This window comes from Mastigoproctus giganteus, chromosome 4, assembly GCF_048544385.1.
Source record: "Mastigoproctus giganteus isolate SK-2022 chromosome 4, ASM4854438v1, whole genome shotgun sequence".
Classification (NCBI taxonomy): domain Eukaryota; kingdom Metazoa; phylum Arthropoda; class Arachnida; order Uropygi; family Thelyphonidae; genus Mastigoproctus; species Mastigoproctus giganteus.
Genome location: NC_143578.1, coordinates 187,455,256 through 187,481,371, shown reverse-complemented (window position 1 = coordinate 187,481,371; position 26,116 = coordinate 187,455,256). Strand labels below are relative to the sequence as shown.

At 38.1% G+C, this 26,116-nt stretch overlaps 1 protein-coding gene across 2 annotated transcripts; it reads right to left on the bottom strand.

The window, feature by feature from the left end:
- Window positions 1-971: 971 nt before the first annotated feature.
- Window positions 972-26,116, bottom strand: LOC150087263 (very long chain fatty acid elongase 1-like). Of its 2 annotated transcripts, XM_090371922.1 has the most exons (7): window positions 26,037-26,116; window positions 25,595-25,785; window positions 24,312-24,392; window positions 14,622-14,678; window positions 10,484-10,589; window positions 2,889-3,025; window positions 972-1,535 (listed from the first exon to the last, which is right to left on the bottom strand). In XM_090371922.1, the coding sequence occupies exons 1-7, from the start codon at window positions 26,092-26,094 to the stop codon at window positions 1,179-1,181; spliced, it is 987 nt and encodes a 328-aa protein (XP_090228048.1). In that variant the 5' UTR covers window positions 26,095-26,116; the 3' UTR covers window positions 972-1,178. The 2 variants fall into 2 exon arrangements, with proteins under 2 accessions (XP_090228048.1, XP_090228049.1); XM_090371923.1 differs by lacking the exon at window positions 25,595-25,785 and having other exon boundaries at window positions 26,037-26,096.

Sequence of the window (26,116 nt, the reverse complement as noted above, 5' to 3'; positions counted from 1 at the left end):
ACACGACACCATTTTCAACTGCTTGAAACCAGATGACATGTGAACTTAGCGGTGCTAAGTAACGCAAAATTTCTTGGTCTGTTCAATTCCCGGTTTTGCTAATTTCACGTTCAATGCATAGTTGAAAATAATGATCCAAATTGCCAGTTTTATTTGAGCAACCTCGTAAATACCAGGATTAAATTTTTTTCACGAAAAAAATTTTTTCACGCCATGAACATTAAAGAAAGAATAGCATCGTGACATTTGTACCAAGTATAGTTGTATTTTTGAAAGCAGTTTTCTTAAGGTTTTTCCCCCCTATTTTTGGGTGTCTATTTTAAAACTGTTCGTAAACATTTTTCTTTCTAATTGTGTAAATCTGCATACATCAATTTAAAGTTTGGATGTTACTGTTTTAAAGTAAAATAGTAGCGAAAAAATAATTCATTTGTCTTGTACAAACGGAAATTTGAATAAATAAAACTTTTAGATGCGATTGCTGTTTTGAATACTCTCAGATCAATTTGTGAAGTACGCAAGCGCAGCTAATCTAGCAAAAGAACTAATTTGTTCACACGTATCATTAGTTAGTTTATTATTTTAAAGTCTTGTTTCACTAAGTTAATTAACAAGTACAGTGTACAGTATAAATTCCGGTTAATCACAGGTTTAAAACAATTGTTCAATAATATTGAGTTTCTGACACATAGCATCGATTTTCTAACACATTAACATTTATTTTTGATTTTATGGTTGCTTTCATTTGTAGAATACTTCGGCATTCGTCCAATACGCATATTATCCATTATTCAAGAACCAGTCTTGTCAAACTTTTCTTACCCGTAAAATTTTGAAAATTTACACACCGTAAAACTTGAGTGTAAATATATTTAAATTCTTTATTATCTTCATGGCGTTGTAATAGAAATTCCAGTTGCTTCTTTTCATTCATAACTGTTTTCCTTTGCTTTCTTTTAATGACAATAAAGGATTGTGTCCAAAACCTAAAGTCGCCAGACATTTAGAAGTAGATACCTGAGTAATAAAGATTAGAAGCACTTGAACGGGCATCACAAGGACTGGAGGAAACTCGAATAGAACGCCGAAATAATGAATTCTGGTTGATTGAGCGAAAACTTTTAATAAATTTGATGCTCAAATATTGCCACAATTCATAGAATGTGGTGTTGATATGCTCACGTGGAGGCCTCGGTGGGTTCTTTTGACTCACGAGTAGGGGCTGCTTTTCTGTGTGTGACATAACCATTTGCGTTAATACTGCCGTTCGTATATTTGAAATCCGAAGATGGCTTGAAAGTTGACGTACTTTCCGATACTGCTTCTCTATAATCCCCACTGCACGCTGTCACAACAGATCGCGTAGCAAGGGAAATTCGATTGCCCTTCAGGTAAGCTTGGATATAAAAATTGATGAAGAGGGCGAGAAACAGACCGCTGGTCGATGCATTGATGATGGAGAAGACTAACGGATAGCCACAGTCCTGTATCAGAGCTATCTGAGTGTAGTAGACACATATTAGAAATAGTTGGGCCTGGAAGACAGTTAAAAAAAGCCTTAATTAACCATTTGATATCGAATTATTGCAATACAATACTAAATGCATACATTTTATATTGAAAGGTGGTAGAGAGAAAAAGAGGCTATCAGAAAGGAATAAAATTCTGTGGAACAGTAATATTAATTTGTACCAAAAAGAACCGAATTCTACCTTGAGAAAGTAGGATGAATAGTAACATGCTGCCAGTGGACAGAAATGAAAATTTCTTAAAAGCGTTCACACTGGAGGTCTCGATCAGCCATAGGCATTGCACAATCGTGGCTGAGTGGTCTTGTAACAATACAGAGTTACGCACTGTACTGTCGCGATGTCCAATCGTCACATGATCCTATCCATGATACCAAAAATTCAGTAATACTGTGGCTGCAGAAACGTACCTGCAGCCTTATGCAGCCATCAAAGTGTGAACATAATTTAATTAATTTGGGAGATATACCAGAATAATATCCCAATTTTTATTGGGATATTATTCTGAAAGACACCCCTCTTTCTCTCGGTTTTGTAGGAAAAGTTGGAATGGGCCATCCCTTAATCTTCATTGTTAGGAGGGTGTAGTATTTTGCTACACTCCATGCCATGGCACGGCTACACTTGTTCCAAGGGAACAAGTGTAGCCGTGCATACAGCGAAGAGATGCACCGATGACCAATTCAGCCAGCATAATGGGGAACCCATTCACTAGGAGTTCCAACCAAAACAAACTCCATATACCTGGCATCTAGTCATCGACTACCTGAAATATTTATGGAGGAAAGCAGGACCGTTTTCACAAGGGAATCTCTCCATAGATAATGATAATGTTTTGAACAGTTACAGAACGCATACGGATGTGGCATTGGTGCAGAGATTGAAACACTCATTTCAGATAATCAGCAACGGGAGAATTGTAGTCTTAAACCACATGGAGAAAATAGGCCCATCTGTGTCTTTCTTGGATACATCACAAAAGGAAAGCGAGGTCTGTCTATTAATGAATTAATGCTGGATTATCATTATTGTAGTCCTATTGTGTGTTTTTCAAAAGAAGCACGTTCCCACTGTTCCGATCAAAGCGCTTGATGAATGGGACTGCCTAATGAGAATTGTGGCGCTTGATTAGCAATGGATACAAATTCAGAGTGTTTATTTTATGTTTTTCCGATACAACGGCTCAAACAGTCCCTTGCAGACCACAAACATGTAGTTGCCTGCATGATTGTTATCTGTTTGATGGTGTCTTAGTTGCTACACTTTTAACCAATAGAAAGGCGTCAGAAATAGGGTTAGCCCTACTTCTGAAGCCTTCTTTCGAGTAACTAGAATACAAAGTTGATATTCATTACTTACCATCTGAAGCTTAGTCAGATGTTTTTTCCACCAGAGATATTTCTGCATGCTCGGCCCAACTGCTGCTAAGGCGTAGTAGGTGTACATGACAGAGTGAACAAAAGTGTTCATAAGTGCCATTATTCCACTGCTGCCACCTGCGTTTAATAAACGTAGATTTGAATTAAACGAACAGCACTGAATGTAACAATAATACAAAACTTTTTTTTATTTTTATTTTGATGGTTGTTCGAAGGATATTTAAATATATTTAAATTAATGAACCCTGGACTCGTACATCTTATCGTTTTAAAAATGTCTTACTTTTCCTTTTGGTCTGTTCCCAACAACCTTTTGAGGGAGTAGAGAATATATCCCTCATATGTCCTTAAATCAGAAAAATAATCATCATCATATAAGAAAAGTTGGTAGGCTTTCAAATGTGTCCAAATGTACTTTTTAGACAGAAAGTGTTCCTTAACTTTTTACCTTCTCTGTAATCTATTTTGTTTAAACGTGTCGAAACACGTTACTGCTGGAAAAATAACACACAAACAAAATTAAATTTCGTACTTTAATCCTTTCCCCTTTTTCCAGAAAGGACTGGCTTGGCTTAATCTTAATAATTCATGAATAACTCTGAAGAAGTCTTTAGTGACAGCCAGAGTTTGTTTTACTTGGTCACTTGCAAATGCACGATTCTGTCTTCACCATCATCATCCATAAATAATCTCTCCCAACTATTTGGGCAATGCTGTTTTCATTCTATTGTGAAATAGTAACTACAGCTCTTGGTGCTATTATCGAATATTTCTTGAACCATAATAAGCCCTTCTGTGACAAATTCGTAACCGGCTACCTTCGGAGGAGCCATCGCATTACTGAATATTTTTGGAATCAGTAAGAGTCCTTCACGGATTCTTTTTTCACACACAGACAATTGTTTTACCACCTCATTTTTCGAAACATCCGGTACACGACTACTTTTTCGAGAACAACTTCACCTTCGCCGGCGGTAGTAATACCATTAGCATTACTAAGAGATTATGATGCAAGAAAGCTGTACAGCATCAGCAATAAAAAAAATAATAAAATATAAATAAATAAATAAACGCTGCCCATTTCACCCATCCGTTCGCTCCAATATTTTGTCCAGTTCCTCCTCGAATTTAAGCTGTCAACTTCTACAACTACAGAGAAGTTTGTTCCTTAAATCAACTACCCGCTGGCTAAAGGCAAACTTCCGCACATCTATTCTACAACTGTCTTTCAGTTTATGCCCCTCAGGTTCGTAATCTAAACAAAAGAAGAATCCCATCAGCATTGAACCTGCTCAAGCCATTCAAGGTCTCATACAGCTCAATCACATCACTTCGTAGGTGCCTACTCTCCAGACGCTGCAATTTGCTGAACTTAAACCTTTCTTGGTAAGAGGACCTCTTCGTTCCCTCACCAATCTTGTTACCCTTCCCTGTACTCGTTCTAGTAACTCCACATCTTTCCTAAAATGAAGTACTCGAGTATGCAGTACTCAAGGTGTGGCCAGACCATTGCCTTATACAAAGGGACAAACGCCTCCTTATTCTTCTTCAAGAGGAGTGTTTCCATTTACAATAGGTTTCCTCAGCCTACAAGTTATTTCTTGTTAGGAATTTTTTTCCCCGCCATAAAGTGCGGTTCTGGGTGTCTTGGTCGGTTAAGCCTCGGGCTGTCATGCACTCCGGTACTCCATCCATCCATGTCCTCCTTATCCCTGCTGGCAAAATTTCTGTTTAGCATTGACAAGATCCAGTTGAGCTGGCCTGGCAGCCTGTCTGCCATCTTAGAAAACTTTATATCTGACTGCACAATTATCCCCTGTCTGCGCGTGTAGCACAATGGTATCGTCACCGTTCTCCCAACACCTGGTGGAAAAGGCCCGGGATCGAATCCCGTCGTAACGCGAGGAAATTTAATGGGCTTTTTTCACTCCGTGGCTGAGTTAGTCGGTCTCAGGCGTAGATAGCAAGGTTTTTCTCTCCAAAAACTGAGGTTTTTTCGTCCAGCAAAACAGGCAAATCGACCATAGAACACACGCAATTTACAGACACAAATACGGGTTAATGTATTCAATTACGGGCAACTCTAAAATAATAATAATGCAAAATTATTCCCAGTTATTTTACATTTCTCTGGGACTACTGCTGCCTGTGCAGTACTTTGCATTTGTCAACGTTAAACTTCAATTGCCACTTCTCAGCCCAACTTTTCTAGATCCTGTGATTACTGTCAATAACAATCCTGCCAACCTTTGTATTATCTGCAAACTTCAACATTAAACCTGATGCACCTTCATCAATATTATTGACAAATTTACAAAAAAAAATTTACTAAAAATTTACAAATTTACTACAATGGGCCAACACCGAACCCTGGGGAACTCCACTAATAGCATTAGTCCACGAAGAGCAGTGTCCACTGATTATCTCTGTCTTCTCCAACTCAACCATCCCTTCAACCATAGCAGTAGCTTTCCCTTAATGGCATACTGCCCCTATTTGTACAGCAGTCTTCCATGTGCAACAGTATCAAAAGCTTTCCTGAAATCCAAGTATATGGTATCAAATTATTTTTGCATCCAGTTCCTTTCTGACCACATGATAGTATCCACTCAAATTGGTCAGACAAGACTTCCCCTTAACAAACCCATGCTGTGTCTGAATTATTACTGCTATCTTGTCTAGATGATCCTACAATGCTTCTTTAACCAGTGACTCCATTATTTTCCCCGGAACATAAGTAAAACTAACAAGTCTGTAATTACTCATATCGCCTTTTGATCCCCTTTGTGAATTGGGTATATATTTGCATATCTCCAGTCCATGAGCCCCTCCCCCCCGAGTACAAGGATGCGCTCATAAACATAAAGGAGTCAGCAAAGTAGGTTTGCTTACTTACTTTGCAGCCTCCTTTAATATAACTGGATAAATCCCATTAAACCCAATTGCATTTCTTATGTTTATCTTCATCAATTTCTCCTCTACTTTGCTCTTAGTTATTACAAAATGATTTAGCTCCCTATTAGAGTTTGATAAACTTCTGGCCTCTAGTTCCCTAGGCCTCTAGTTCCCTAGAGAATTCCTCATGTGTGAATGTAGATGCAAATAGTCATTCAGTTTGTCAGCTATCTGAGCAGGATCATCAACAGTCGAACCATCGATATCAAGTGGAACAACCTGATTCATTCTTTTCCTTCTAGAGTTTATATAAATAAAGAAGTTCTGTTTTTATTTGCATGCCTTGCCAAAGATTTCTCATAATCTGCCTTCGCTTGCCTAATCTCCTTTGTGACTTGATTACAGACTAATTATTTTTTGCCATAGGCTTCTGTGTCTCCAGATAATTTATATGCATCACATGCATTTTTATTCTCTGCCACGAGTCTCATTAGTTCATTTGACATCTTTTAGGCCTAAACCTTGAACAGTATTTCTTAGTTGGTATGAAAAGCCTAGTCCACTGTTAATTCTCTGAATACTTCCGATTTGGAATTTGCTGTTGGTAATATCATCAGTTTGTCCCACTGTATGGAACTTAAAAACTGGGACTACTGTAGCCACCTTTTACGAAAGCAAAGACCCTTTCCTTTACCCCTGATGGTAATTATATCTTTAAGTAAATCCCACTTCAGCACACTGATCAGAGCCAGCGAGTGGTTCCTTTATCTGCAGAATCTTAGCGCATGAAGAATCACTACTGATAATCAGATCAAGAGTATTAACTCCCTCTAGTTGCCTCCTGAACATGCTGATGTAGAAAACAATCGTTCAATAAATTCACAAAGGTCTTGTTAGTGTGTGAGTGACCAATCCACAAATTCCAGTCAATATCTGGGAAATTAAAATCCCCATTGATTTACTGGCCCACTCTATTTCCCTGTACAGTTGTCCAATGTACCCAGAGTCATTAGGCCTATAACATACTCCTACTCTCATTTTCCGTTTCTCCGTGCTTATGTCACACCAAACTGACTCAACATTGCACTGTCTACTAATGTCAACTGGATGTACTTCCTAAGATTATTTGTTTCTTAACAGTATAACCCCCTCTCCCTTCTTACCCTGTCTATCCTTTCTGTATACATTGTACTCCCCAAATTCTGGTTCTGTATTTCTTTTATCTGTGTGACACCACGTCTGATATCCCAACAATATCTGCCTTTGATGCCTTGAACACCTCTAAAAATTCATCAAATTTATTTACTAAACTCCTAGCATTGGTATGATGCAAGTATACATGCACCTGTTCTTACTCTTCGTTATCCTAACAACCCATGTATATACTTGTTTCATGATGACTCCCAGCAGTTTTTGAAATCCGGAGCACCTTGCTTTCGAGGCTGCTGCTCATTGCAATAGAAGCAGTGCAAGAATCTTTCACCTCTGCTGTTTGAGAATCACCCCCAAGCTAGCAGTTTTCTGACCCACCTAACTCTGCCTCGATGGAATCAGCAAATATTCTTGCACCCTTTCCATTGACGAGTATCCCATCTCTGTAGAAGCAGTCTCTCCTGATAACTTCTGCCTTTATGATCAACATATCTCCAACGTGTCTTTGAATATTTATTTTTCTTACAAAAAACGTACTTTTACTCCGCATACAACGTTTATAACGTTTTTGGACAGTTATTGTAATGGCACACACTTGATACATTGTAGGTTAATAATAACGACTTGAATTCGAATCACTACAAACATACTTTTAATACGAGTATTTCAACAAATTTTCTGAAGATCATTTCATCAATTTTATAGAAATGAGTTTTGAAAGTTACTAAGAATGGGTAAGTAAAACGGGACATAAGCGACTAGGGATTATTTATAGCTGGTGGAATAGCACAAAAGACCTGCTGATAGGCTTCCTCCATTCACCTCCAAGCAAGATGACCGTTGTCTGGCCATAACTCAGAAGCGTCATATGGACTTCATGGCATGGCAACTTGCTTTAGCCTGTTGGATCTACAAGATTGCCTGGATCCATGCTTACTATCTACAGAAGATTCATGAGAGGAGTCTCTATACACGATACCCAGCCATCTGTTCCCTTGGGACAGAACGGCCGTCTGAATTGGTACGGACAATATGTTGACTATACCTAAGAGCCAGAGAGCTCTTCATTGATGCGTCGAGGTACAGTCTCCAGTCGGTTGCACGAAGCCCTTTTTCGGACGTCAGGACAGAGTTACATTAGGAAGGTGGTGATGGTCTCTCTTCTCCACATATTCTAAGAACTTGAAACTTGATCTTTATGTTCCTTCTTTTGGGGAAGCAGTTGAGCGAGACTTTCTCTTATTGGATGATGTTCTTACAGAGCTCTGCGCTGCATGTTCTTACAGAGCTCACCAGGTAAACTGGTACTATCAGAAGGAGAGTATAGAATCTGTATGCAGCGTCGTCGAGGTGCAGATGGGACAGCAGTCCAATTTAGAAAAGAGAATAACTGAAAAAAATCTTGGGTCACGAACTGTATACGTGAATAATTCTTGATTACCCCTACCAGATTTCAGAATATGTTTGTTTATTATTAAAAATATACAAACGAAATCTAAACAACTTCGATTAAACATGCATTAAAATATTACTGTAAAATGTTTGAAATATACTGATTTGCAAGCATTGAAATATAATGAAATAGAATCTAAAACACGGGAGCTTTCCGGCATTTGTATGTCGTCTTTATCAACTGTAATATTTGCAAAGGGGTGGGGGTAGGGGGGCCAATGATTATAAAAATATAAAAAAAAAATTTTTAAAAAGTATCACACAGAATAAAGTGAAGAGTGGAAGGAAAGGAGAGGAGGGGAATGTGACGGGGGTCTTGCCCATAGCTGACTTGACTAACAAGTTATTCTCAAAGATTTTCAAATCAAATCATCGTTCCGGGAGAAGCGGAGGAGTCTCATTAGCATATTTCAACGTTAAATATTGACATTTTGGATACAGAAGATGTACAGAAATCTAAGCAGCTTTGAACACGAAAAGAGAAGGGTAAGCGGATTTATATGAACACATTTAAACGCGCATTATTATGTTCACTTACGAATATAGTTATTAACAAAGCTTCTTCTCTCAGAAATTGTGAGATCAAAATCATGAATCTGTAGTGCCCCGTTAGTTAGTCAATCCATTCCCATCTTTCGGGTAATTAGCGAGTGACTTGGGGTTATGTTAACCTTGGCACAGCCAACAATTGCTTCTTTCCTTTCTTCACTATTATTATATGTGATACTTCTACATTTTTTGTCATGTATTTATGCTCACTGCCCCCATGAAAATATTACAGTTGATAAAGGCAACTTACAGGTGCCAAAAACTGCTGTTTTTAGATTTTATTTCATTATATTTTTAACTCGGTATATTTCACACATTCTGCAGTAATATTTCATTGTACTTTTACTCGAAGTTATTTATTTGTATCTTTTTAATGATAAATAAATATATCCTGAAATTGATTCTGGTTTCGAATAATCAAGAATAATTCATGTACAGAAAAGAGGAGTTGGAGGTGGGAAATTCGAGGCCCGGTGAGGCTATTTTACTGCGATGGTCCGTGTTAGTTTTCAACGTCCTGTCATCCTGTATGGAATGGATAGCCAGATCCTCGGACCTCAAGCTATTGCTTGGGATGCTTCTTGTCAGGAGCGTTTCCAGTCACAGACTTCTTAATGGAAACTTGCGTAAACCCTTCAACAGGAACGGTAATCGATACCTTCTGTTCACTAAATATTTCAGTATATCCTACTGGAAGAAATCTCACATTTTAGATCAAATGTAGAAGAGATTGTAAAAAACAACTGAATGCACTAGGCTTCTTGGATAGCAAAGAGAGCGACCCATTTTACCAATTAATCGTTGAAACCGTGTATATATATACACGGTTTTATATATATATATATATAACCGTTCCTGTAAATGTGTACTTATTATTAATAAATAAATCTGCACGAGAAATTGATATGAGCTGTTGTTAACGTGATTATTAACGCTCTATTTTTGACAGCTCATGAACCACATGCATAACTCTAATTTCAGATTTAAATATGTTGACTGCGTATTTTTATTAAGGCATTAATTAAAGTTGTCTCAGTAACGTTTTGTCTTAACTGAATAAAAGGTTTTGAGTTATTTACTTGTTTTGTGTTTGTTCTTTAGTATTTCGGCACGTGTAGTTGGCTGCGTTTACTGGTCTTTAAAAGAGGAAAAAATACTTCACCCATCGGCTTTGTCACCTGATATTGCTAAACGAAAGTAAGTCTAGCTTTGACATTAGTAATTAATTTTCTTAATTGTTAAGATAACTGAATTGATATGTGCAGAAAGGCGTGTAGGTGGCGCTGTCTTGTCTTGTTTGGATAATTCTCGTCTCACTGTATTCTGAGCTGTTAACTATGGCTTGTGTTTAAGACGTGGGGAGAGGAAAAATTTTACTGAAAATAAATTGTATGGTGTTAAAATTTTATTGCACGAGACCTCGTGCAAGTGGAAGACCAGTACAGTTTCACTGGTTCACATGCCTAATGATGGCTGTGATTGAAGCGACATTTCGTGTCAACCGTGTCTCTAAGTGAAGTTACTTACCAGGTGCATACTTTACGATTAGCCACGTCATCAGGAAAGTTCCCACGTGATGAACAACATGGAGGTAAGTGATATGAGTGAATTTCTTCCTTAGAATGAAGAACACCTAAAAAAGAAAACGAATTGTAAGATATAATCATTATTTCTTCCCTCTAGGATTCTACCAAAACAATCAAAATAACATGAACTGATATCTGCATATACGAAAACTGTTCGATAAAGAATGATCATAATTTTTTTTTCACAACATACTTTTTATTAATCATCCAAATTTTGATGGACCTTTTCAAAGTAGTCCCTATTTGATAAAATGCACTTACACCAATGTTTCTGCCATTCTTCTAAAACATGGTGGAAGCCATTTTTTTGACATGCATTTGACAATCGCCTCCGCTGTCTTTACAATTTCTGATGACTGGAAGCGTTTTGTTCGCAGCTCTTACTTTAACTTTGAAAAAAAAAAAAATCTCAGGGTTCAAGGTCAGGACTCTAGGGTGGATGAGGAACACATCTGACATTAATGCTGGTTAAGTACTCGATGACAATATGAGCAGTGCGAGGTCTCGCTCTGTTGTGGTTTAGCATCCACTCACCTCCGTGCAGTTGTGATCGTTTGCGACGATTGTGATCCCGTGAAGTGTACAGTACACTTCTGTAGTAAGGTCCCGTAGCAGTCGTATGACGTGGCACAACCGAGGTCCCTGTGCGAGTTGACATGCTTTATTTGATGTCCATTTATAGAGACGTGCATTGGGATTATTCTTTTCCTCTTTGTGAAGGTCATCCGGGCAGATTTTTCGGCATTTAGCTTGAGTCCAATGTAATGCAGAAAGGTGTTTATCTCATTTATATGTTTTATTGCAGCTCTTTGGACTGAGAGCAGGAGCGGATTAAGGTCGGTTGAGGTCCCGGGCGCAGAAGAAAATATTGGGCCCCTTAAAAAAAAAAAAGAGACAGGGAAAACAAAAATACATGTTAACCATTTTTTAAAATAAATAAAAAATATTATGTACTATTAATGTTTTATTTCCAATAAAATTTGAATATAATATATGTGTAATATAATTAATAATAGCATAATAATATCACAAAGTTTTGAACTAATATGTTAAACTAATTTGTTGGGGTTTTGCATGGGCCCTTCAGAAGTCGGGGCCCAGGGCGCGCGCCCGGTGCGCCCGCCGTTAAATCCGCCTCTGACTGAGAGGGCATGTCCTGGCTGATCCAAATGAATGAAGAGCTTTAAATCATCGGCGTAAGAGATCATGTTTTTGAAATTTGCCAGAAGAGGTTCCAAAGCAGCTGCAAACAGTGCTGCTGACAAAACGCCACCTTGTGGAACCCCTCTGCAGACAGTAAAGGAACGGGAGAGACCATCATGCTCTTACAAGGACCCTTCTTTCCTGCAAAATTTTATTGAGTACGGTGAGCAGGTTATCTGAGATCCTGAAGTAGTTCTTCATGATATTAAGTAAGGATGTGATGGAAATCCTGTCATATGCTGATTTGACGTCCAGAAAAATTATGTCGAGCTGAGTTCGAGAATTCAAAGCTTCCTGTATGTGAAAGAGTTTGAAGGAGATTGGTGGTAGTAGATCTTCCAGGGACCACAGTGTGAAGGTGGCGAGGTCTGTGATGGAAACAGTGCTCCATAAGTTGAGTAAGGATCGGCTTTTCAAAAACTTTAAGGAGCGAAGAGCCCACTGAGATAGGACGAAAATCCTTCTCAGTTTTTGGCCTCGAATTCTTCGGAATGGGTTGGACGCAAGTTGTTGTTGTTGTTTGGTTTTTAGGAGCATTAGCAACTAAGGCCATATTGCTCCGGGGATATGCGGTGGTCATTCCCTGACCTTTCCGCATCCTCCGTATTTGGTGGTGACGGGCTCGAACCCCGGTCTAATCAAGAAGCGTGTGCTACGCACTGCTGCTCCTTCTCACCTGGCTACGGAGGTGCCGGGTTGGACGCAGTAGTGTATCCAAACTTGGGGCACTGTTGAGGTTCGTAAAATTTCATTAAAGATATGTAAAAGAGCATCCATAATGAAAACACAGGATATTTTAACGATAAACAAGGGAAATCCATCAGATCCTACAGTAGCTTTGTTCGGTAACTCTTTATTACTTTCAGCAGATTCTCCTTTGTGATGTTAAGCGCAGACAGGGAGTCAATCACGTAATGGGATGGAGATGGGAGGATTCGATTCTTTCTTTACATGACTCCTACCAAATGTATTATCGGCCCACTCAATGAAATGGCTTTCATCCATCTTAATATCTTTGCTGCAATGGTTTGCAAATGGCCGCTTTGAGCAAACTAACCTATTAGCTATATATCTATTGGTGGCGTGTCGCTTTTGCTTCAGGAAAAATGCTCGCTTCTTTTTAAAGCTAATGAAATCACTTGTGGATCCAGTACTCTTCCATTTCCTAAAGTTTTTTTAATAGATCTGAAGCCCAGAAAAGCGGGCTTCAGATCTATTGAGAACCACGGTTTTGTCCATTTAAAGATTCTGATGGTTTTTGAAGCTCCTTAAATCGCCATTGCCTTTAGGAGGAAAGCCAGACCATTAGTGGCTTCTTCAGTCGGTAGGGTGGAAAGTGCTGCCCAGTTGGTTGAGGTGAGAAAATTCATTATGATATCTTCCCTGATGAAATTAACTGAGAAAATGGTTTTGGTTAGGACTTCATCATCCCTAGGATGCATCGACGGGAACGTAAAAGCAAACGTGAGTGGTTTGTGGTCTGAATTAAAAGTGAAGGTCGGGATTGTGGGCGTCAAATCTACAGTACGATGGATACTAGGTCTAATGCTTGATCGCCCCTTCAAGGCTGTGACTCAAAGAAACCGAATCCTAAATTTTCAGTGAAGGTGATGCAGTCTCGCCTAGTTTCCGAGCGTCTTGGGGTGGGCGTATTGAACTCCCCTGTAAGAAAGGTAGGTTTATCGAAAGCAAGGTAGCTTGCAAGCCATGACTGCAGTTCATCCCTGGAGTATTTGTGTATGATTCGGTGGGAGATAAATTAGACAAATTTCGATCAGGTGATTTCCGCGTGTTACATTGGCACACAAAGCTTCAAAACTATCAGTACTGCTGGACCTCAGGCAGGAGAGTGTAAAATTACGATGGGAAATAATCATAGCGCCTCCCCCTCTTCTTCCCATACGATCATTGGCAGCTGCATGATAAGATGAGTTTCTGAACAACGTGTCGAGCTGTTTATTGGATGACATCCAAGTCTCTGTAAGGCAAATAATCCCAAATTCCTCAAGGAACAAGAGTGATTGTAGGGAATGGAGCTTATTGCAGATGCTCCTGACGTTTTGGGTAAAAATTGAGTTCCCTTTGTTCCCTCTGGTCCCTTTAGTTACTAGCGACAGTTCCTGGGTGCAGAGGTTCGAGAATTTTCTCGAAATTCCCTGACCCGTGAGCCGAGCGGCCACAAGTGAGGGCTAAGAATGGCATCTAAATACGAGGGTGAACAAGCTACATCGAAAGATGCATAAGAAGTGCCAGGTACTTGTCCCGACCTGTTGGATTCTGTCTGAGTGGCTACATTTAATTTCTTGGCTGGATTGACGATATGACAGCTGATAGGTTGCCTTCTAAGAGTTTCCTGTAGAGTGCTTTCAATTCTACAGAGGACTTCATACAGTTTGCCTGTAGCTTGCTCAGGTGAAGCCGTGTTCTTTCTCTTAACATCCTCCTGAACTGTTTGAATCAGTTGCTTAAATTCCTTTTCCTTTTTAAGCAGATGTATTTTCATCTTTACTTTTACTTCTTTATGGGTTTTTTCTCGCACCATGACACGTACTGGAACCAAGTGCATGGGGGGTGGTTGGTTGTGTCCCGTTACTATTATCATTGTTATTACTGTGTTGGTCGAGGAACTTTCTTACTGTTCCACAGGTGTTCAGGATCGCGCCTTTCTGGAGTTCCATGTAAATGTTCTCTGGGAGGCCTATTGCTGTTAGGTTCTTATGGAGGCTCTTTGGCACTATGCCGGTGGTTCGTTATTTATTTTTTTTTACCTTTATGATTTACTTTTTTTCATTACAGTAATGTACTGAATCACTTTTAGAAGTCAAGTTGTTATTGATTTAGTGAGAGTTTGTAAACGAAATAAAATATGTACTCACCGTATCAAGAAATTCGATCATCTTTGTGAACATAAAAACCCACGCTAGAGTGTTGCCCTAAAATTAAACAACAGCTTAGAATTAGCATATGGCTGGCGAAAATATTTCTCTAAAAATTAACTTCAGAAATTAAATTCAAATTCTTGTACAGGCATTCAAGTTAAGGGGAATGTACGAACAAGACTTATCCACAATTATACCAATGTGTTCAATCCGTATTCGGGATTTTAGCAGTTTTATTGAAAATATTAATTAAAAAGTAACTTGATATATGTTTACTCTGTGTTTAGGCTTTAATACAAGTAATAAAATGAATTTAAAATAAATAACTTAAATTTAAAGAACATTACATAAGCACCAATCTAATGATAGTGACGATGGAACTCAAATTACAATACGCTACTTTTTTTATAATTAAATAACTGTACAGTATTTCGTGTTCCTTGTTACTAATGCTCTCGTGGTTAGCACAGTTGGTAAGGTCACCGTCCTCCCCACACCGGGTGGAAAAGGCCTCTGTTCGAATCCCGTTGACGACGGGGAAATATTTATGGGTCTTTTTCACTTAGTGGCTGAGTTAGTCGATCTCAGGCGAGGTTAGCGTGGTTTTTCCTCCCGTAAACTCGGGTTTTTCTCCAGCAAAACAGAAAATCGACCTCAAAACACAAGCAATTTACAGACAATATACACGGAGCAGCATGGTCCGTGTATTAGGAGCATAGTTGCCTATGCTCCTAAAACCCAACCAACAACAACAACATTCTTACTATCACTGACTGTTAAAAACTAATTTAGTGTTTATTAAATTAGTTTCTCTCCCTTTTTCTGAGAGTGTGTGTATGTGCATTCCCCCCGTGCTTCAGGTACATTTCCGGTTATACTTTTCTATTGGATTGGCAAAAATCCATAATCGATTATGCAAATACTGTATTCGATTGTGCCTATCACTACTTTAACCCACTCGTAAGCGATCAAATCAAAGTTTACAGATCGAACCTCAAGCATTGTCTTTCGCTTAGAAATTCCCTTCCGGAAGTCATATCTGAATGGCATCAAGAAAATCATAGTCGAAATTCCGAAATCGAAACGATAAAATACAATACAAGTTGCCCTTGCTAGCACAGCGGTTGCGATCGTTGTGGAAAAGGCCTGGGTTCAAATCCTTTAAACAGGAAATGCATATCAGCTTTTTTTACATAGTGACAGAGTTGTCATCGAGCGAGAGTTGCGCAATTCTCAGTCATCCCCTAGATCAGATTTTTCATCATGCGAAAGAGTCCAGTCGACCATAGTCTTTTCAAGAAATATACAGTTTTCATAAGTGACGTTTGAGTTGCTTGTTGCTTTTGAGTAAAAAAAAGCAAAGGAAGTAGGTTGGGCACTGACACGCAGGCATCTAAACTCGGGAGAATTTCAACTTATCCATCGAACGTGGCGTTTGATGGATAAGTTGTACAAATTATGTGGACCCAGTCCTTGTACAATAAGTTGTACAAAGACTGAGTCCAAGAATTTTGTTATGCAGAACCTCTAATAAAAACAGGATTTGTACAGTGTGTGTGTGTGTGTGTGTGTGTGTGTGTGCCTTTTGCACTGATTGCGATAATGAGTTAGGGCTCAAGAGGATATACACTGGAGTTCAAAGAAAGTACGTCACCCCTTAAAATTGTAATTGTCGTCCGAATAACCTAAGTACATGGCAATATTTTTTACAGATTGCATCAGATAAGATTGACACGCGTAGGTGATGACGTAATATTGCACCAGCTGTTACTTTCAGCTATATAAGCACGCTCTGCAAGAGTTGCAGTCATTCCCTGCTTGTCAGGATGGCGAGTTACGTGCAGTTGACCCCACAAAGAAAGAGTGCTATTGTTGCTTTACATGAGGAATGGTGTTCTTCCCGTCATATTGCTTATAGAGTGTCTTGTAGTCAGTCGACAGTGAGTAGATTTCTTTCTAAACTCAAGAATATGGTTCTGCTGATAGGAAAAAAGGAACCGGACGCAAACGAGTCTTTACGCGAAAACAGGACTGCGTTTTGAAGCGCTTATGCCTTAAAAGCCGTAAAGCTTCTTCGTCTGAGTTGAAAAGAGAATTGAAAGAACATAAGGAGTGGTAGCAAGTGCAGTAACAGTCAGAAGACGCCTCTTTAAAAATGGACTTGTAACACGTCATCCTAAGAAGAAGCCCATCCTCACACAAAAAATGAAAAAAAAGCCCGATTAATTTGGTGTAAGGAGCATGTCAAATGGCCCACCGAGCAGTGGAAGTCAGTTATTTTCTCGAATGAGAAGAAATTCAACCTGCATGGCACTGATGGGAGAACAAACGATTAGCCGTAGTGAAGAATACCATCCAGACTGTATGGTGTCTGCAGTGAAATTCCCTACCAGCCAAATGATATGGGAGTGCATTTCGTATCACCTGCAGTTTATAAAAGGTTCCGTAAATGTCAATGGATACCTGGCTATATTGGAAGGCAAATTAATGCCTTCCAATATAGCCAGAAATGGTCTTCTAATGGTTATTAAAGACCATTTCAACCTGCCAAGTAATTGCATCTTTCAGGACGACTCTGCTCCTTGTCATCGGGCGAAAAGTGTAAGTAAGTTACTTTAGCTTCATTTCTGCATTAAAGGTTCGACAGTAATGTGTTTACATTTGTTACAGGTGAAAAAATGGTTGGAAGAACGGTCCATTACAACTCTTAGCTGGCCAGGAAGCAGCCCGGACGGACCTGAATCCTATAGAGAAATGCTGGAATCGTGTGGAATCCGCAGTTGCCAGAAAGAAACCAAAGATCCTTCGTGAACTTCAAGAAGCCATAATTGGTGTTTGGAACCACGAACTATCAGTTGATTATCTTCAGAAATTGATCTTGTCAATGCCTCGACAGTGTGCTGCTGTCATCAGGGCCAGAGGCGGTTCAACTAAATATTAGTTTGCACCTGGTGAACTTTTCAGCCATAATTGTCGTGAATACCAAAACTGTTGTATAAAGTTTGCAAATGCTCATTTTGGAATATTTTGAGAGCACATATCAAATATTACTTAGCTTTGCCTTAACTATTAATAAATATCTTTTGTTTATATTTCTATTTGTGATTAGTCATTAATGTAACATACCATAGCGAAAAAGGGTTACAAATGTGAAATTCCTAGGTTTCTTTGAACACCAGTGTACATTATATTTTCTGCTTACCCATATTCGTTTTTTCTTATTTCGAAAATAATTTTTGGTAAGTGACTTTATTGTATCCCACATGGATGACATTTGACACTTTTCGATATATAATCATTTTTTTCTAATGAACAGAATAGCAGAGAAATATTTTCAACAAATAAATATAATTTGAAAATGTTTCGTCTCCTTGCAAGAAACTGTTAAATGAAAGTAATCGTGTTATTGGGGTCCCTTTATCTTATGTTTAATATGCTCTGATTAATGTGATTAACACCTTTGCAGATTTATGAAAAACCTTTGCAGCTTTTGATTATGTGCACTGTGTGTTCATTTTTATTCACTTCTGGTATTCTGTATTTAAATGGTGATCCAAAACCCCATTGGAATTCGAATACCGAAAACCAGACTCGAGCGAAAATGAAACTTCTACTCCATTGCTGGATATAGACTGAGAAGTAGCGCGAATAAACGAGTAAAAATTAGTTCCATGAGTTTAGAATTTGAACTGAATGTTGACTAGCCGATGGACGTGTTCGGACTGGTCTGGAAGAAAGACAGAATCATAAATACTAATTGTGAAAAACAGTGCGCATGGGAATATATTTGTAGAAAAGATTGGGAGTGGAATGCGTGAGCTTGAAGGCATGGCTCGTGATTTAATCTGCTGTTTGTTGTTGTTGTTGTTTGTTATTTGGTTTTTAGGAGCATTAGCAACTAAGGCCATATTGCTATTTAATCTGCCTGCTCTCATTTAAATGGTCGTGGTTGAAGAGTTCATTCCATGGTAAGACTGTGAATAAAGTACACAAAGTGCTGTTGTCTGGTAAACTTTATGTCCAACTGAATTGGATTGATACATTGGACTAGGTCGATTGAGACCTCTTAACAAATATAAAATCAGATAACCAGGTTATGAACTGACTATTGTTATTTCTCATACTGCTGTTTCTCACTTTATTAGGGCAAACAGAAATTCTAAAACATCTTTATAAGTACTCCGGGCGTATTTTATATTTGTTAATGGGTCTCGATCTCCAGGATTGTCCAATGTTTAGGATATAAAGGGTATTTAGAATATAAAATTTGGATATAAAGTTTTCGAGAGAACATCACAGTACGTTTTATTCGTGGTCTTTGAAGATTGCAGTTTTTGGCGAAAACTGTGTTCTATAATAATCACAGTTCATGAGAATTTCTTGAATCTATGGTTTATAATTCAAATGAACATTCATATTGTGACTATTGGAGTGGCGCTACATTAACAGACAATTTACGAAGTTTCCTTTATTATCTATGGTTTTTCTTCGTTTTAATGAAGTCGGTATTTTGTTTTATATCTTGTAAAGGAACCAAAGAATATGCAGATATTCTTTGGTTCCTTTACTTATGTTTGATTCATTTGTAATCACCCTCGTATCTTTCTCTGTTGTGCTTTACAGTTTTAACCGCAGGTGGAAATGGCTGTGCCGTGAGCAATTATAAAATTGTGTTAGGTCTGTTCATTTGGTCTTTCCGTTTCGCCCATCTCTGTACTTATGACAACGGTCAGAAATGACCGTATGAGAGGTGGCAGTAGGTTTTCCGCGTTTGGGGTCAGTAGTCAGAAATTCATAGCCTGGTTATTTAGTGTTCTGTTTTCATATTCGCTAGCAGGTCTGGTCTCCATATGATTTGCACACGAAATTACAGCAGCTCATAATTAAAATCAAAATTGAGGAGTTGAGTTGACAAGATCGAGAGAATACAAGAAACAGCACCGTATTTAGCAGTCTTAGGCTTGAACCCCGGTCACTCAAAGAACGTGTACTTTTTTACCCTCGCGCTTAACCACTCAGCTACTGCGGCTAGTACATAGGGACAGGCCTATGGGTCACAAGTTTTAATCCGACAGCACATTGTGTGAGTGCGCAGTTTTGCTCAGCTGCGATTAAATGAAATGGTTTTCGCGTAACATTAGTATCGTGACACATATATTTTGAAATAGAGACATTAAGCATTGTTAGTGGAGACTTAAAATTAATTTCTTCCGCCACTTTGTTTTACGACATGGTGGAGGAAGAAATTAAGTACCTAGTAAACTGTTGTCGGAATATGAAATCAAGTTGACGTGACTTGACAGGCCCGAGGCTGGCTCAATCTGCTTTTGTGCTCTTGGCGAATTTGTAAAAGGTGCTCTACTTTATAGCTCACTGCTAAAAGTAGAGCACCTAAATTTGGAAAGTTGATAGTTAAGCGGGCTAGCGATTGTCCGAATGGCTGTTGCTTTGGGGGACTACTTAGCCGGAAAAAACTCATTCATTTTAATGGCTTCAGAGCTCATAATAAGAAATTGTTTATAAAAATGATTTTATAATCGTATAACCTGCGTGATACTGATTTGAGGTTTTATGTCTGTTATTGTAATAATTATTATGATTATTATAAATAATTTATTGGAAATTTTAAATTTCATATTCGTTAATTAGCACAGTCGAGGGCTCTTTACAAACGAAGTTACAAATATTAATTATAAATATTATAAATAATTAATTATAAATAATAAAACAGGCCCCGACACCCTCAACGGTGTCGGGGCCTGTTGTACCCGTTTTTCTGAAGGCATTCATTGAATTGAATGAATTTATATTTAGTTTCCGTGATATTAAGTTCAGTTTCAGAGGTTTTGTCGCTCAAACTTAGGAGACGGTTTCAAGTTAAACTTTTTTATAGCATCTTTTGCAACAGCAATCACCACAACGCTGTCTAAGACACTACTGCTTCCATTATTCAGTAACCAAAATGCTCAAACGTTTGATAGTGATCCTGTAGTGTGACGGAATTTGCTCATATTGTCTTCACTGTTTCCGTCTGTCTGTTTGACATCGATCCACATCTAACAACTCGACTCCTAGTGGTTGTATTTTCATAAATTTTATATTTGACTCTTTTAGAAATTTTGTTCGAATTATCCCAAATTTCATTAAAATCTGACCTTTTAATTATTATATATTTGACCGTCCGTCTAACCGCATTTAATAACTCAATTTTCAGTTGATGGATTTTCATGAAATTTCATATTTCGCTATTTTAGAACAGTTTGTCGAACTTTCCCAAATTTCATCAAAATCGGGATAACAGAAATATGGCAATTATTATTTCTTTATGCACAGGATATTATGTTTGTTGCCGTTCGCTAATTGGTGGAATGAATGGACAATATTGCAGATGTTCAGAAACGTTTAATTGTAATGTTCTCGGGTCGCAAAAGTCAGCTTTTTTTTTTTTTTTTTTTTTGTTATAAGTCATGAATCATTACTGTGCTAATGAATCTGGTAATTAACGCGCTGCGTACATTAACTAACTTGTTAAAAATAATAAACAGACAATTTATGGCCAATACAAAACAGGCAAACCCATCACGGCTATATGGCTAAGTGCAGAAAGAAACAATCAATAAACTGATTATTTTGATGGTTCCTTAACGTACAAAATTTTTTGACAGTGATGACAAGACAGTCTAGTAGTACTTATAGAATGAAACATGATTTTATGCGCAGTAGTGTACATTCAAGTAGATATGTTGAACTGACTGGGACTTGTTTTAACGGGGCTTGTTTTAACTAGTTTCACCAGCACTCCTGGTGAACGAGTAAGGAGCATTCCTGGTAGTCTTGGTGGATGCGCTACAGTTAATCATCTGTAGTGCATTTTTAAGAAAGAGTCTGTCCATTTGGTGTACTTGCTAAGCGTGGATGTATAGTCTGTATACATCCAAGATCTCAGAATGGTCATCAAAGCAGCACAGATCTCGGAATGGTCATCAGTATCATACAGATGCCTGCTGCTGCTGACAACTGAGATGACCACTGCTCATCTCAGTTGTCCGAATTATTGATTGTATGTACTTGTGCCACCTTTGATGACCATTCTGAGATCGGAGACTCGTTTAGTGCTCAACGAGTTTGGCAGAGACTGTGCTATTTGCCTCCTTTATCTAGAGGCGTTGGAATTAAAATTTTTTTATTCATATTTAACGCAACCGAAATGGTTTACAGATTTCCAAAATTTTAAGAAGCAAGTGTGAATATTTCGAAAATTACAAAACGTGTTAAACGAAAAGGATTAGTGGTTATTAGTATGAGAAGCTGTGATAATAATAACAACCGGAAAAATTCAAAAATTAATATTTACGGGGAATGTACAGGGTGCGGCAAAAAGTACAGCACATTTTTTAAATTGAGCACTCTAGGCATAATGTAATAACGCGTGAAAGTCAGAATACTGAAAGGGAGGATCCTTGGAGTTGTTTCACGCCATGTGGATTCATTCACATGGCGTGAAACAACTCCACGCCATGTGGATGCATTCAGGTTTGATTCTGTGACTACGTGCAAGCAGGACATTTTTTGTTTTCAATGCCGTTCATCTGCATATCGTACGGGGAGCATCGTAGCCTTAGGAATGGAATTCGAATCCTCTGAGAGGATGTAATTTTAAAGTTTAGGTTAAAATTTAATTCCTTTCGAAAATATGCTGGAATCGTATTAAAATACTTGTATTAGAATGTAAGTTGTGTGTGAATCTGTTTGTGCAACTTTTTCAAGTAAAATAAAAGTGGTAAGTTTATTATTATTATACAAGCAGGGGGAAATCCCTTTATAGCAGATGTCTCTTAAGGACAGGGGTTTGTCATCTATTCATCTTGACGTGTTGTGCTGAACCATTGTTTCGAAGAAACGTTAGATTTAAACGTAGGTCAGAGGGCCGACATTTATCTTTGTTATAAATCGTCCACGCTGACTTTCCCTTAATGATCTGTCATTAAAAGGTTATTATTTTAGCAGCTGACGTTAACAGCTGCTTAGATGACGTCAAGTAACACTGCGAACGATTTCAACAGAACAAAGGAATTCTTGAGAACAGTCACTTTAGGAATATATGGACAATTGATGATGTACTTCCTTCTGTAGCTATTTTTTATCAACATTTGGCAAGATCTCAAAAGTCGATTACTAAACGTGTTAGGTCAAGTCCCCCCTCCCACGCACACGCGAATAAACAGACATGAGGTAGCACTTTCTTGTCAGACACATTTTAAGGAAATATTCTCACCATGAGGTAGCACTTTCTTGTCAGACACATTTTAAGGAAATATTCTCACCATAAACAGAATTTATTTTTTCTTATTGAAGGATGAGAAGAGGCTTAGAAGACCCAGATACAAACGAGCTGTTTAGGAAGTGCAGCAAAGTCCTGAGAAGTTAATAAGGCATACGCTCAGTGCGAATGGAATTTCAAAATCAGCTGAATGTCTTACAAAAAACAGGATATCTACTCCCCTCCCCACAACGCCCATCTAAGGAAAAAAAAGCTTTTTAATGAAGGCGAACTTCATTGGAGGCGTCTCTTCTGGGAATGTGTTGTCCTAAGTGGATGGGAACGGGCACTGACGAAAAATTTTTCCTGATGCGGAATTGCACCATCAGAAAATATTCCTGTTAAAGGAAATATATTTCATGGTGTTTTTCTTTCGTTTTGTACCACTTGCGAATCGTTTGGTTTCAAGGAAATCTATTCGAAGAAACATTACCACTGAGATTACAGGACTTATTTAGGACAGGTCTTGTTATACTTCTCTCTACCTGAAGGTTACGAATATGCATTCAAAACTTATAGACGCAATTCAGTTGCACGTGGACGGGAAGGCGAGGGATTTTCCTTTATCTCCATTTAAATGACCTTCCTGGCCCTAAAAAGGTTTAATTAACCGCCGAAGCGGGTGATTGCCTGCCTGTCTGCAGGGAGTGATGCGTAGGGGGAAAGACCTTTCGCTACTGAGTTTAGCACGGCGCAAGAAGTTAACGATCGTTTAACTGCTATATAAGGAAATTCGAGCTGTTCTTGGAGATACTGGTTTGCATTTCTGAGAAGACAGAAATGACTCTTTATAATTGCTTTCTTCAAATAAAAGTTAGTCTTGGTACTGTATTAGGATGTTTTGGTTAAAGGTTACTCCATTGCAGATAGCAGTGCATCGCCTTATTTTACAAATGTTTCATTTTTCATCCAGTAAAATATAGCTCATAAATACCTAAACTTCGTCCGTCATTAAACAGAGAATGCTGTTTGATTATTATAATATAATTGATATATTATAATATGCATTCGTGAAACGTGGTTTAAACCTACTTAACTGCTAAATGCGATTAACGATTATATTCATGAATTTTTGTAAACTACTCTGTCCTGGTGATCGTGCCGGAGTATAAACAAGAAAATTATCATTGCTTTTGGTATTGCAAATTCTCTAGAAATATCTTTCTTGAAGGCAATACGAAGGTTGTAAAAGTGTTTGTGACTGATGTTACTGTTAAGCCACTTCGTGAATAGAGATTTAAAGATAAGTTGAAGATCGGCTGGTAAATTTCAAAATGCCAATTGTCATTTAATAAACAGATAGGTTTATTGAGCTGATCTGTTGTGCGCAGATTTAAAATAATTCACTGAGAGTCAAGCGATCTTACCCTTTCAACTCCGAGGGGATACCTCCTGCTCACGGGCATGCACGCAAACTCATGGTACGTTAGAAACATGGCATATGAACCCTGGTTAAAACAGAAAAAACACCTTGAAATGTTATCCAAATATTTATCAGAGGGAGACATCAATTTATGGCACTTTTCAAACAGCAAATTACTTTTTGAAAGTTAAGATTTATTTGTTTACTTAAAAGATACAGATGCTTATAAATGAAATTCTAAACTGAGCGGCCTACCTGAATCCAAAGAATAACGTAGTATATGGGGTGTTTTTTTTTTTTTTTAAATAACAGGGATTTTTTAATTTTTTTTAACTCACACGTGGCATTTAAAATAGCACTGCAACAGTTGGTAGTAGCCGATGGATCACAGGAACCAAAGAAACCTCAGAATAACGTTATGTTTTGCTTCGTTTTCGGACGAAGGAGTTGATAACCATGATGGCTACCGATAAGACCCTGAAGGAAAAAGTAATTAAATTTGATTTCCGACAGCACATCATGAAAGTTTTATTTTTAAGTGATGCGTCAGTGGGGGTTGCTTTAATTTTTAATTCGGCGAAATGTAATACTGTACAGTGTTTTTGATCAAATACTTGAGATGTTATTAGTAAAGTGAAAGTCACTTTTCAGTAGAATGCTGAAATAGTGGAGCAGTTGGAAGGTGAGTTTTGTGCAACTGGCTTACACCTTCTTTGGGATGCCGAATTCGTTTATCGCCCTCTTCTGTACCACCTTTTTTTGGGGAATGGAGATGGAGACAGCATGAGAATATCCAAATGTATTAGTCTGTCAGCCCGCTGCTAACCCGTCTCAAGTTATGAATGAAATATAGGCAACTATAGTGTCTCAAGTGAAATTGCACCCGACTCCATGATTCTTGTGATCCTTGCAAAATCCTATAGAACTATTGCATGGAACGTGTGAGCAAATTTCGCGCTTTGCCCTAGCCTCAATAAATTTCCAACGAGGAGTATGCTGCCACGGGCTCAATGCAAACCTGTTTTTAGATTTTTGAATGGTTGTTGATAACTAGAAATGCAATATTTGCAAATAATTAATATTTACAAGTTATGATTAAAATAACGAATAGTATTTAGTATATAGCCTGGCATTCTCTATAAATTAGAATAAATCTTTCTGCTGTATAGCGTAAACTACCAACTGTTACAAGCAACGCCAGTTTCTGAAATTAATACAGTCATACGAATATTAGAACTGTAGTGATGTCATTTAATGTGATATCGTTGATATAAATGTAGCATTTACCTCCACGAAGATCAAGAAACTGATAATAGCCATTATTGTGTTGTATATTATCATCACCCGCTTTAGATGAAATGGCTCTCTGTTTTTCATCATCTGAGGTCCCAAGACTTTGGCGAACAGGGCGTACGATACCGCGATGACTAACACCATGTTTGTATTCTGTACTAATGGGTAAGCCCTCATCGCCGGGTCTGTAAAGAGAATTGTAACAGACAAGCTATTTTAACCTTGTTTCTAAATTTAATCAACAGTGCATCTTTAACGATTCCAAAACTAAGTGTTGAAACGATAAAAAAATTGAAATATTTGATAATACATTAAGTTCAGAGAAACTTTGGAGTACCATTATAGCGTGACTTTTCAGGCAATAACAATAATATAATAAATTAGAGAGTGGACTCTACAAGATTATGAACGTACACTACTTCTCTTATAATCTTACCTTCTCTTCCGAATATTGTCTCGCCATCATCCTTCAGATTCTGGAACGCCTTCAGCATGTTGCTGGTTTTACTGAAGTCC

Bases quoted from the DNA above. Each gene is read 5' to 3' on its own strand.
- LOC150087263 (XM_090371922.1), bottom strand. From the start codon at position 26,094: ATGCTGAAGGCGTTCCAGAATCTGAAGGATGATGGCGAGACAATATTC. The intron at 3,026-10,483 runs GTAAGTAACTTC...TATTAAACGCAG, and splicing joins AATCGTAAAGTATGCACCTG to GTGGCAGCAGTGGAATAATG. The intron at 1,536-2,888 runs GTAAGTAATGAA...ACTGTCTTCCAG, and splicing joins ATCTGACTAAGCTTCAGATG to GCCCAACTATTTCTAATATG.